The following is a 13739-nucleotide window of genomic DNA, read 5'->3' as shown; positions in this document are numbered from 1 at the left end:
TTTTTTTTAAAAAAAAAAAAAAGAAGAAGAAGAAGAAATCATGATCAGTACGTAGTCGGAGTAAAGGAGGGAACAGAGGAGTTAGCTGAGGAGGGACGAATTGGAGAAGCACGTATGCTTTGAAAAGTGGGTAGCAATGTGCTGATTCAGGAAAGAAAGGGGGGAGATAAGAGATGGCATGCCCAGTGCCCAGTGCCCTCTGTCATTCTCACATTTCACACACGTGGCACGCACCATTAGTGAGTGAGGAGTATTATTAAGAAAGAAGAAGAAAAGGAGAGTGTCAGTAGCAGTAAATGCCAACATGCCAAAGAGAAGATGGACGGAAAGGAGAAAAAAAGAATCATCAATTCACGGGTCATCACCTGTTACTGTTGCATTGAAATCAAAGCATACAAATACCAACGCGGCCCGTCCATACTCAAAAATTCACCATCTCACTTCACTGTAATTTGCACTTGCTCTTTCTGCAACAATTTGCACTTGCCAGTGTTGCCGTCTTCTCTCGAGTAGAATCAGAATGCACGCTTCTGTGTGTCCATCTGGGGTGGTCGCCAAAAGTTCCGCGACCAAATACCTTGTACTTTTCATTTTAAAAGCGCGCTCCACGTATCGCCCTTCTTTTCTTACTACGTTTTTTTTTTTTTTTTTTTTTAAAATAGCTTTTCTTTCTTTACTGTGGTCATTGATGAAGCCTACGTCTCCTGCTTAATTCCTAGCTCATGCCCTCTATTCTTTCTACAGCTACACCGACAGGCTAAAGTTACTACAATTATTTTAGTATAAAGCCTACATTTATAGCCTACATATATGGGGAGGGAGGTGATTTCTTTACACGTCTAGGGAGGGGACTACTTCCTCTCTGGTTTCCAATTCCAATATTAGCATCAGTATTTTGTGGCATACTGCACTTATCGTCTGTGGTTGCTATTTTTATTTTTTGTGCAGGGGAGCCGGGCACACCAAAAGGACGAAAGAGTGGTTGATAATATGGACCAAGATTTCAAGATAGCCACGTACCCCCACAAACCCACCCAAAAAAAAAAAAAAACAGAGTGATCCATCCATATAATGAAGACTCACAAGAGAGTTTTTACATAATAATAATAAAAATAATCAATTGTGAGAGTGATCCATCCATATAATGAACAATGCAGGTAGCATCCTCAGTCTTTGTACATATTGCTTGTTCGACTTTCTCTTTTTTTTTTTTTTTTTTTTTTTTTTGGTGCATTCTGATCATGGTAGGTAGCAAAGAAACGGTTACATTGCATATCCAAATTTGCACTCAAATCCTTCTTATGACCTGTTATACAGATATCATTTAACAATTAAAAATAACAGCCATGTTACAACAAAATTACGAACATCTGCTAAGTTTGGCAGTAGGAATGCAATAAACTGGACCGAATAAATTGCAAAAAGAATGAATAGAGTCCAGTCGTTGGAATTGAAATTAACGAAAATGATGTATAAAAGGATCATGTAAAACACAGCTTAACCGTGAAATGTCAGCTGCCCAAAATTTGTATTCAAAAGTAAATGAAACGTTATTTAAAATAGAGGCAAATGGCTGAAGTAACTGCAAAACAAAATCCACGGACAAAAGAAATAGCAAATAAGCAATGCAACAGGAAAGACAAACCAGAGGAAGAAACTTTCATTCAATTTTTTGCACTCATGAACCATATCATATGCACAATAAGTTTTGGGTAAATTATCTTTGACCCTCCTATCATTTAATTACCTATACATAACCCTTTCATGCTATGTTTTCAGACTCGGACCAGGTATCGACTCGGCCAAACTCAGGGGTCCATGGGCGGCTCGATCCGGGTTGAATCGGATGATGTCATAAATAAAAATTATTCAAAAATTAAAATATTGTAAATAAAATATCTAAAATAAAGGTATATTCATATATATTTGATGTTTCCAATATATTTAACAAGAAAATACAAAGAAATTAGAATAATCAAGTAGCAATTTAAATTATTTAATGAACATTAACAACTTCAGAATTAAAATTATGGATTTGATTGAAAAATAACATCAAATTTTAGGACAACATTTATAAAGTAGTGAGATATATTAACAAGTTTTAACAATTTAGGGGTCAAAACATAATATTGAAATATTTTAACCTTTTTTTAAAAAAAATGCTCTGGTTGAACCGGTTTTTCAGGTTTTTTCCCAGTTTTTCCAGTTTTTGACAGGGTTTTTAGTCTTCCGGTTTTGAAGAATAACTCGGACCGAACATTTGGCCAGTTTCCAGTTCGACCAGGCGGTCCGGTCTGAGTTTAAAAATACAGTTTTCATGGTATGGGTTAAATTGTCACCATTAGTTTTGCCATTAAAACTAACTGTAAATATCAAAAAGCCAAAGTCAAACTAGTAAATTGACAAATTTATCCTTTCACTGATTTGTTTTTCTTTTTTCCTTTTTTTTTTGTTCCCTTTGGAAAGAGATTAGAGATGATTTTAGAAAACTATACTTTGGCCTAGTAAATTTTTACAAATATTAACTATCCATAAATACAACAAAGAATAGATAAATAAGATATACAAGATACTGTTAAAGATTTGCAGTCACTAAAGATTTGGTATAAATTAAAACCTATAATAATATTTGCAATCATTAGAGAAGAGGTATTGATCTAGTGACTAAAATTGAAATTTCAGGATTTAGAGGTCTTGTGTTCAAATCCCCCTACTCCCTCCCCACTTCTTAAATCCTACTCTTCTCCCCATTAGAAAAAAATAAATAAAAAAGATATTTCAATCATTAAAGATTTGGTATTTTCTATTTCTCACTTGTCCACTTGTTATTTTTTTTATTTTTTGTATATGGAGAAAAAAAATAATGAAAGGGTGAATTTGTCAATCTAATAATTTGACTTTGACTTTTAATACTTACACTCAATTTTAACAAAAAGATCTAGCGAAGAAACTTTAGTTGAAACTATGAAAAGATTACGTATAGATTTTAAAACTATAGAGAATCATATGGTAAAGTATCAAACCACACAATGGTTAAAGGTAACTTACCCTATATTCTATCATAGATTGCATAAAGCTGACTAACCTATCAAATATATGCTCCAATCCTGTAATTGCGCAGGTTCAGCAGTTAAGTCTTTGATATTAAACTAGGGCTAGCAAAACAAAAAGGAAAAATATAAGCCAAGCTAGCCATTACATTGTCAATCATACGTAGTCATTATATTGTCCCGCTTCTGATAATGTTCAAGAATTTGAAAAGATAGAAAAAATTCTGTTAGTCAACAAAATTAAATGATCGGCATGTATTCTTTTCATTATAATATGACATAAACCCTCGAGGCAAATTTTCCAAATTAATTTTTAAAAATTACAACTAAGCCAAACAAAATATTCAAGGGCATAGCTTAGATTATACATTTGCTTTCTTATACCAGTGAGATTAATGAATGAATTTTAAAAGGATTACTTTTATATACATGTATATGTACTATCAGCATTGAATACATGACAACCAATCCAAACTTGTATTTAAAATCCAAATTTAGCTTATGCATCATTAATTTAATCATGATAGTGTATACACTGATAATACACATAAAATTTACTTATTTTAAAAACAAACAAATTTATTACTCGGATCAAAATTATATGCATCAAAGTGTTTGAATTATGCATGTGAGATCAATATCACAAATTATTTTAGCTGAACGCCTCATTCCATCCGTAGAGCAATTAGCAACTAATGATCATAAGTTTTTTTTTATCTTCTTTAAAATGCAATTACAATTTTCTTGGTAATGCATTGATTGGTAATCCAAAATAGGAAAAAAAATGACAATAATCAGGGATTATTAACAAAATAGAAACTTAATTAATTCTTTCCAGTAAATATATACTTTTTAATTTCTTATATTATAATATGATGACTAAATATTTTACGCAAGTAATTAACAATATAACTTAAGGATGCAAAGAAGGATGAAAGGACAGAGGAAAATTAAATGAAATATTTTTACTGAATATGCTATCCCTCTCAATTGCTCTACACTGTTCCTTCTTATCCTCCTCCTCATTTTCCCCAAATTATGCACAACCCCATGCTTCCTCTCCTAGGTTTTTGTTTCTGTCGGTTGATGAATTTTTGTATATATAGTCATGAGATTGAAATGAAGGTAGTATTTTGGATGGGTTTTTGTTGGATATTTTTGCTTAAAAAAATTTGACAACATTGAACGTATTGTTTTATATGAAATTTACTACATTGATGTGTGCTATTTACCAAAATTATGAACATAAGTTACCACTAATTTGTATGTATCTAAATATTTTCTTATATTGTAGAAAATTTTTTTTAAAAAAATGGTGGCATGCTATTTTAGTTATTTAACTACAACATATTAAGGAAAAAGTATGCTTTAAAAACAAATCTTTGAAAAGGTAGAGGAAAAAATAGTGTATACACAATATGTGCATATGTTTTTAAAAAAAAATTAAAATTGCATCACAATTTGGTAAAATAATCATTCCCTCCACCAGAATTCACATAATATTTAGGATTTAGGGGGAAAAAAACGTTAAGGAAAAATAGACTTCAAGCGTCTCGTAGAAAAATTGTTAAATATAAAGCCTTTATTTAGAAGAAAAAAAAAAAAGTGTTCTACCCATTGATAACGATCTCAAGGGTTTATACGGTATATTGACAACAGTCTGCGGCCACAAATCGTCAGCTAAGGTTGATGCCTACACTACTGGCTCAAGAACAAGAAGATGTCTTTGTTTTGAGGTGCAAAGTGTAGGCACAATACTGACGAATAAAAATGAAGGGATGTGGTAGTAGTTTGGGCGGCATCAGAGTGAGTAGCGAAACGCTACTGAAATGCGGAACCAGGTTAGAGCGCTAAGAGTACGTGGAAAAGCTCTGGTTCCGTTAGCTTTGTCCCCAGCGACAAATGCAGACCACTTGCTATACTGAATATAGTACTGTAGAAGAAGGGGAGAGTGTACAAGTACAACGCAGCGGGAATCAGAGCGGGCAGTGGCTGACTTTTTTGCAGAGACCTGGGTCTGGTTTGCTGCTGACTGCTTTGCTAGTTTGCTTTGCCAAAAGATGACCTACTACGTATACACAAGCTTTAGCCTTGAGCCTTCAGCCTTCAGCCTTCAGCCTTTAAGCCTTTAGCTAGCTACTCGCCTAAATAACTTTCCACGTCTTTCAAGATTCAGTACTGAATTAAATGTACAAGCATTTCATACATACATACATACTGCTCCCTCCCTCCGTTCCTTATTAGATGGCCTGAATAACTAATTCTCTTAGATTAAGAAAGTTGGTTATTTTCTAAAAGTCAACAAAAGTTTAACTTTACTTCTCAAAATTACCCTTTATCTCTCTTCATCTCTTCAACTACTTTTATTGTTAATGCTACAAATACTGCATTTAATTATTTAGAGTTCCAATTCAAGAAAGTTGAAAGGGTAAGCAAGGGTAAATTTGGAAAAAAGTTCATAAATGCTTTCTTGATATCATAAAATGACAGATAAAAAGAAACAATGGATTAGGACATCTAATAAGGAACGAAGGGAGTATATCACGCCTCCTCCCCATGTACATAGGCTAGGGTCCCCTACTACGTAGTACGTACTGCCCCCAATTAAACTCCTTCAAAAAAGGAAAGAAGAAAAAAAAGCCCTCACCTAATCTAAGGTCTACCACCGGACCATATATATAGGATACACATGCAGAGAGCGGTGACCGGTGAGTAGGATGAGCAGTGGTACGTCGAAAATAGCTAGAAACTGGAAATGATGATGATGGGATATGGTTTGCACTTTCACTCGGCGGCCAGCTGAGCAACTAAGAAGAATAGCACAGCATGCAGTAGGTAAAACAAGGAAACCCCTCCAGGCCTTCCGCACCCAGCTTTTAATTAAGCCTTTTCCGTACGTACTATTTTTGCTCCTATTAATTCAACTGTGGTGCGGTGCGGTGGTAGTAACTAGTGCAGAATTAATGCAACGATCTTTTCGACCCCAGCAGCATCTTCCGTCGACGATAACTGCAAAATGCGCATGATATGTCACCTAGCTAATTCGCAGAGCAAGAAATACACGTGTACTTACATATGTATAGTAATCTTATATTTGGATAAAATGAAAGAAATCCAACAAGTTAACTATACTATAGTAGCTAGTACTTAATTATATCTTCTCTGGGCGCGTAATATATATATATATATATATATATATATATAGGAGAGTAGTAGTAATGTTATTTTAACAAGAAGACGGTCGTATGAACTAACTAATAAGGCTGCAGTGACGGTCGATGGATCTCATTGACCACCCGGCCTGGTGGTGCAAGTAAATCCGAGCAAACGTCCCTCCTATTCAAAATCATGCTAGCTAAATCTAATAATAATAGGTATGGAATGGAATCTGTTCAGATGATGATTACAATCGGTTGTCATTTCAAGCACTGTCTTCGTTCATTCAGCGTTTATTCAACCTACAACACTTGTTGGATTCTTCTTCTTCTTCTTCTTCTTCTTCTTCTTCTTCTTCTTCTTCTTGAGCATGTAACTGACATCGATCAGTGATCAACGCCAAAGGGCTACGTTTGCGATCAAATTAAAGGTCCTGCATCCACACAGCCTGCAGTTATCAATCAAGTTAAAAATGGATTTGGCTTGTTAAACAAAATGACGATGATGTATCTGGAGATACCCTCCTTGGCTACCTACCTAATTAGAATTAGAGAAAGAATGTCTCCAAGCCATTCGATTTAGTGCTCGGCAAGGAACCAGTGATTCACATCATCTTCCCAAAAGTAACACAAATTAAATAAGCTGATGCTTAAACCTTCCAACAGCAACAACAACAACAATATTTATTTCGAAATAAAAAGTTCAAGTAATATATTAGCAAACGTGTAATATTCATCTTTACAAACAAAATTTTCTGCTAATATATACCTTAACTAACACAACAACACTGCCTGTCATCTATATAAACAAGAGTATTAACTGCCTGAGTTTAGACCACAGCAATTAACAAAAAGGCATGCATCCACTTATCTTTCTTTTTATCTTTCCCCTTTGCAATTTGAATGACTCTTTAAGCTTTAAACATTATTTTGCATCAGTTTGACAATAGACTAATGGCGGAATATTTGGTTGCCAAACTATATAATAATTAGCTAAAAAATGATGTCAAGGGTGAATGTGCAAAATCAGTTTTCCAAAATTAAACAACTTTTTTTTTTAAAAAAAAATTTCCAAATTAAGTGTTCGTTCATGTTTCTTCGCAACAATTGTTATGAAGAATATATCTTAGACATGACTGTAGCTTGAGCGTTGTTCTCCCTGATTCCACCCAACTCCCAAGAAATGGAAACTATTTCCTTAAAACTTCGAAAACAGAAGATAGCATTTCAATTATAGGATTGAAGACTTGCGCATCCAACCTAACATATAGAATCTGGAAAAAGAATCAACCAAAGCAGCAAAAACTCTTCCATTTTACCTATAAGTAGAAGCTAAAGATGATGGAGCTGATTTGATGAAAAGCACAACGCTCAGCTAACTATTGCATTTTTAAGAAACTAATTAAATATTTTTGAATAAATAAATAAATAAACCCTTGTAGCTAGGGTTGCTTTTATAACAACAGTGCTTTCTATGTTGCACTAACATATTTTTTCAGAACAATTATGATGATCCGAGCATGGTTTCACAGCTTGTTTTTCTTTAACTGTCTTTACAAAATAGTTGTTAATGTATGGGAAATGCTCAAGTTATCTTATTAGAGTAGTCTTGTATCATTCAGTAGTACATAGAACATTGAACACATAATTGACCATGGAAGCCAAAAAAAAAAAAAGGCTTCAAACAATCATTGCTTAAAGAAAGATAAACTCTTGATTCTTTTGCTCCTCATCTCTAATCAAATAAATATGTGGACATGAATCCATCTACGTACGGCCATGTAGCTAGGATCATATACCGAACCAATTCAACAAGGACAAGGAGGAAAGTAACACTTCATTATTACTAAACTACAGTCAGAGAGATCTTTGCTGTGAATGCTTGTGCAGGTTGATTCTGTTAAGAAGAATTCATTTTCCTGGCAAGGGGGGTGTGGGCGACTAAGAAAACTGAAAGCTCATATACTGCAATGCTTAGTGACATCGCACAAATTTAAGTTTAGAAGATTGGGAAACTCAAAACAACATGAAATATATATATGCACTTACTGTCTGACTACATATTCTTGTGAACTTTACTAAATGGACTAAAGCGGCAACTTTGAAGTGGAAATAAAGACTCAAAGATGTGTGAGCTTTTAGCCCAGCAGCTCGTATCCTATGGTTAACTTTGTATGACGTTAAACTCTCATAAGTAACAAGGTCCTGTTTCTTCAGCAAATTAAGTTAATTTAGTGACCTCCATTGCTTCTTGCAAAACCAAAAGAATGAAAGTACAAGAGTTACAGAAGAAAAGTTCAGGAGCTAAAAGGGTGTCTGGACGACATGAATGACTTCAATGAGAATAGAGGTGAAGGAACATAAGACTTTAGATTTTTGACGCCATGGTTATGTAACATACAGTCTCACAGCAAGGCATTATGATATCTGGACCATTATATATAGTAATGAGATGGCTAGTTTTAGGTAGAAGAAATATTTAACAATCACGAAAGAGGTGTCCAACGGGTAAAGGCAAAAATCCAGCATATTGCAAAGCCAATATATATATATATAGAGTAGGGTACACGAGAAATTAGGGTACACGACAGAACTAGGCTTAGTAGAAAAAAAAGAAAAAGAGGAATAAAATGTTGGAAGTTGGTAAAGATATTTTAAAACCCATGAATAGACATTGTTCTGATTTCTGAGGTGACACCCCGAACACAGTTATCAAAACGAGCGACGACCTCCCCAGGGTTGACGTGAACACCTTTTTTCTACGGTTGGAATCTGAACGAAAATAATTAAAGACAGGTTGCGGATGGATGAAAAGGATCGATTTGCAGCATTGATCAGTGCCATAAGAGGTAGAAAAGATGGGAATGAGGCAGGAGACAGAAGGAAACAATCAACCTAAAATTTTGGGGAAAAAACTGAATTTGAGCAAAGCTACAATTCTAGAAATGGAGTAGCTAGCCAGCCTAGCAGGACTGAATGATGGATGGACGTGTAAAAATTGAGATAGATAGATGGCGTACCTTTTCAAAGCTCTGGCAAATGATCTGCGCAGGAGGCGTGCCCAACGACGCAGCGACAAGAATAACAAACCTACCAGAGCTAATTGTTCAAATGAAACAAAACAAAACAAAAATTGCAAAAAGAAGCTTCAATTCCATCACATTGTACCCGGAGAACGCCTGGAGCAAGGATGTTAGCTTGAAAAGAACAGCACTAAAGAGAAAGATAATAATGTAGTAAAAGATTAACATAATAGTAAGTTGTCCCGAGGGAAAGAAACAGGCTGAAGAAGTGACATGAAAGATTTTCTGGAAGCAATACTCCACGGGAAAAAAGCCTATATATAGCGACGATACACGTTGGGCAATCAAAGCCCTACAAAAGGAGGTGGCAGCGCATTCAAGGCAAAGATAAGAAATAAAAATTATAGGTAGACAAGAGGCATGAAGGATCTGTAATGCAACCTATCCGTGTTGAATGAAATCTAATTTAAGTTGAAATTAACGGGAGTACTAGCAGCAGTAGTCCGTATGTAAGTATTGCAGATAACAATAAATTGAAAAAACCACTGTTTTAACAATACGAGTATTGAAATTTTTTTTTTCTTTTGTTTTCCACCTTTCTGAGGGCTTCTCATGATGATCACATCAGCCATATTTCCTTTTTCTTTTCTTCTTTGAGGACGTCTCCGCACAGCCAGCATGAATTTGGAGCAAATGAAAGAGCTCATCCTTCCTTCCCTCCTTTCTTGATCATATATAGCACTAGCATTTGTGGCTTTGGACGCAAGGCCGCATTCACGCAAGTCGTATATGTCGCAGCTTAGAAGATTTTTAGTCACTCCCGAGTCCCCGGTGCCACTCCATCTAAGTATATATCCAAATCCAAGGACATAGATGCCTTGCCCTTGCTGTCGCTGCTACTGCTTTTGTTGTTGGAGGGCATTGTGTGGAGCGGTGGACGGCTGGCATAATTGTATGGCCTCAACTGCAGAGGACAGGTTGAAGAAGAAGAAGAAGAAGAAGAAGAAGAAGAAGAAGCAGGCGGAGGTGGAGGTGGAGATGAACACAAGTGGGGAAATTGTGATGGCATTGTAGGATGAGCGACTGCAGTGGAAGGTAATACAAGTATGTCACAATTATCATCCTCCTGATCCTCCGACGACGACTCCGAGATGGGGCAATCCATGTTTACTCCAAACAGCCGCAGCCGCTTTGCTGCGGCCTTCCCTTGGACCAGTGGCACCGACTCAAACACCATTGGCTCCTCCCCCTCCCCATCCTCCTCTACCATCACCTCCTCCGGGTTCAGCCCAACGCTGCCTCCTCCTCCTCCTCCTTTCTGCACCATTTGCACCGTTCCGATTCCCAAATTGACCGGATGTGGCCTTGCAGCCGCAGCGGATCTGAGATAAATGAATGGGCCGGAACAAGGGTTTCCCGTCATTACATTGCCGTAGGCGTAGTTGTTGCTTAGATGATGAGGATGAGATGGATGGGGATTGCTGTTAATACCGACACCTGTAGCAGCATTATTTAGTTGTAGCAACTGGTAATGGTCCCTGGGGTTTTGCTGCTGCTGATGATGCTGCAAGTAGAAAGGATGGTTCCAAGGATGGCGGAAAGAATATTGATGATGTGGAAGCAGCTGCGAAAAAGTAGTAGTGGACATGGAAGGAGGCAACTGAGGGTGATCGGGAGCGTCGGGTCGGCGCCTCCAATCAATGAACAATCGATCCTTGCCCAGCTCACCCACTCCGCGCTGAAAGGAGACGATGTCCCCGGCATCGAGCTTCTTTTCCTTGACGAAGCGGCTCCAGCCTTTGGTCATCACGTAACTCTGGCTGCTGTTCCAGTAGGAGTACCTGAATCGCCACGGCTTCCCATTTCTGTCTTCGAAATTCAAGAGGAGTCCCTTCTCGTTGGTGGAGGAGTCGAGAGGGAAATACTTCTCCGCGTGCTGCTTGGGGATGACTAATCTGTTGAGTTTGCCGACGTCGCTCGGTGTCACCACTTTATCAAACATGTGTTCTCTCTCTATTATCAACGGCGCACTGGTAGTGTTCCCTCCTCCCACGCGAGGCTCATCGGCATCCTCAACGATGTTGCTGCAGCTGCTGCCGTTTGTAGTAGGCGATGAAGAAGAATCCATCGCCATGAGATCAAGCTGGGAAGCTCCACCACAGCTGTAGCCTCGGAAAGAGACTCTCCTATCATCCCACGGTCCCCGTGGTTGGTGGTGGTTGTAGGATGGAGGGAGAAGGAGGTCTCTCTGCTGCTGGTACTGATGATGATGATGTTGAGGAGTAGCAGCAGCAGCAGAAGACGGCTGAGAAAAAGGGCGGGTTGCTCTTGATGAATCTTCCTCGTAATATCCTCCTCCTCCTCCTCCTCCTCCTCCTGGTTGTCTAGGGGCCATGAAATTCATGATATTCAGTAATTATATATGGCGCCTGCAGATATTGCAGCCTCCCAAATCCTGCTGGCTTCTCTAATTATATCCGGGATGGATCAATCTATTCTTCATACGATGCCACAGAGAAAAGGTACCAATTAAAAAGCAAGATGAGAAACAAGGAGGATATGTTACTAGCAAAAACGTAAACCACCATAGTATCCCTTTTTTTTTTTTGGGGGGGGGGGGGGGAGATGATATTTGGTTTGGGTTAAAAATGAACACCGCAAGGCCTCAAAAGCTGCAAGACTGGACTAGAACTTCGAAATCTGGAAACTTTTCTTTTCTTTTTTGGGTGCTGGGGTATACAAATTAAACCAGTGTATTTGGCTTTTGTTTCGTACTAATTTAGTTGGCGTGCTTTGGTCTCTCTCTCTCTTTTTTTTGGTTGGGGAGGGCGGGGGTTGGTGGGGTGTTGGTTTACAATCACTCACTCGATCAATTCTAGTGTTGAGAGGAAGGGATAAATTAGCTGAGAAATTCCTCAGTAGGAGGGCCAATAAGTGGTCTCTTGACACAAAGCCAAAGCAGCTTCCAGTTTCACTAAAACGAGGGTCGGTTGCATTCTTATTTGACCAATGGACACCAAATTAAGACTCCTCCCACCAAATTAAAACCAAATGATAGTGCTGTTACTCTTTAGTATACCTCCTAGTGGCGGTGGAGTGCAAAAAAAATGAAGAGCTTCTTCTTCTTAGGCGCGATCGACCAACTTCTTCAGCTTCTTCTTCTTCTTCTTCAGCTTCAGCTTCTTCTTCTTGCCGACTACTACTGCATCATTAGAGCACCTAGTTTGGAGAGGAAGAGCAGCCACACCATGAATTACGAGAAGAGCAATCCACGAAATGGATTCAAAATACCACTCCTGTCGTCGCTAGTAATGCATCCCATCCCATTCGCTGCCGCAAATGGGATATGTTCCTATCCTTTTCCCTTGGTCGAGAAGAGAGTGCCCTTTTACTGTGCGTGTTTGTGTGTGAGAGAGAGAGAGAGAGAGAGAGCAAATGAATCCCCAGTCCCACCCTGGAAGCTTCTTAAGTTAGGCGATTTTCCCTTTGTAATTTATTCCCTCATTCATTCAGAGTTTCACAGAGAGAGCTAGAGAGGAAGAGAGAGAGAGAGAGAGAGATGGCAGAGCAGAGAAGAAAGACTTTATACGCGGGGCTAGAATGGGATGGGTAGGGGTGATGCTGTGCAATGGGCCCCCCACAAATCAAATAATAACAATCAACTATCTATCTGGTTGGCTTCGGCTCATGTGAGCTCGTCCTTGTCATCAGCCTGCCCGCCTGGCTGGTGTCTCAATCAATATTCGACTTTTATTTTTCAGTAAGGACTCTTCTTCTATTTCTCAAGTCTGGAGTCCAGACGTAGGGGGGGTTCTCATTTTTTGCTAGTGTTGTAATTAACGGAATTCAGAGTTATAAGTGTTATGATAATAATTTTATTACTATTATTATGTGGTCCAAAAAGAAAAAAAAAATTGATCAGAACACATCGGGCTAAAACCAAGGAGTACCACTAATGTGATTCTAGCTAGCGTGGAGCTATATGACTTAGGTAAAAACCTCCCCCTTTGATTCGAGAGAGAGAGAGAGAGAGAGCTTCGCAGTTTCATTTGTATATGGAGGACGATTATTTTATATAAGTTTTTTTATTTTTTATTGAAAAGGTTTTTTTTTTTTTTTTACGGTCAACTCTATTTGTTAGAACAGTTTCCGTTGAATCTCAATATCTATTTTCTTTTAAATGTAATAGCTCTTGGAATATTATTATACTGTATGGTAGATAAGGGGTAAAAGAGAAAAAAAAAAAAAAAAGGAACGGCCGTTAGCACATTTCTTCAAATAATAATAATAGGTTATTCAAATATTCCGAATTATTTATTGATTATCTTGTAATTTAATTATCTGAAAGTACCAAAATAGGACCTCAAAGAGCTAAGGAATTTTTGCTGTCACCGAGACCTTTGTTCCCATAGCTTTTGTAGAAGTGATTAATTTGAATACTTAATACGCCATCCCACATGCCAATAATATACCTAAGCCGGTAGCCACTGCACAAGGGAGATGTAGGATTC

General features: G+C 37.7%; 1 protein-coding gene across 2 annotated transcripts; it reads right to left on the bottom strand.

Annotated features, from left to right (window-relative positions):
- Positions 1 to 9497: 9497 nt before the first annotated feature.
- On the bottom strand, positions 9498 to 12811 carry LOC113722425 (uncharacterized). Of its 2 annotated transcripts, none has more exons than XM_072063380.1 (2): positions 12308 to 12811; positions 9498 to 11725 (listed from the first exon to the last, which is right to left on the bottom strand). In XM_072063380.1, the coding sequence occupies exon 2, from the start codon at positions 11630 to 11632 to the stop codon at positions 10043 to 10045; it is 1590 nt and encodes a 529-aa protein (XP_071919481.1). In that variant the 5' UTR covers positions 11633 to 11725; positions 12308 to 12811; the 3' UTR covers positions 9498 to 10042. The 2 variants fall into 2 exon arrangements, with proteins under 2 accessions (XP_071919481.1, XP_027101534.2); XM_027245733.2 differs by having other exon boundaries at positions 9498 to 11720; positions 12308 to 12810.
- Between the last annotated feature and the right edge of the window lie 928 nt (positions 12812 to 13739).

Source organism: Coffea arabica, chromosome 8c (genome assembly GCF_036785885.1).
Source record: "Coffea arabica cultivar ET-39 chromosome 8c, Coffea Arabica ET-39 HiFi, whole genome shotgun sequence".
In the NCBI taxonomy this organism is placed as follows: domain Eukaryota; kingdom Viridiplantae; phylum Streptophyta; class Magnoliopsida; order Gentianales; family Rubiaceae; genus Coffea; species Coffea arabica.
This window is presented reverse-complemented; position numbering and strand designations above follow the sequence as displayed.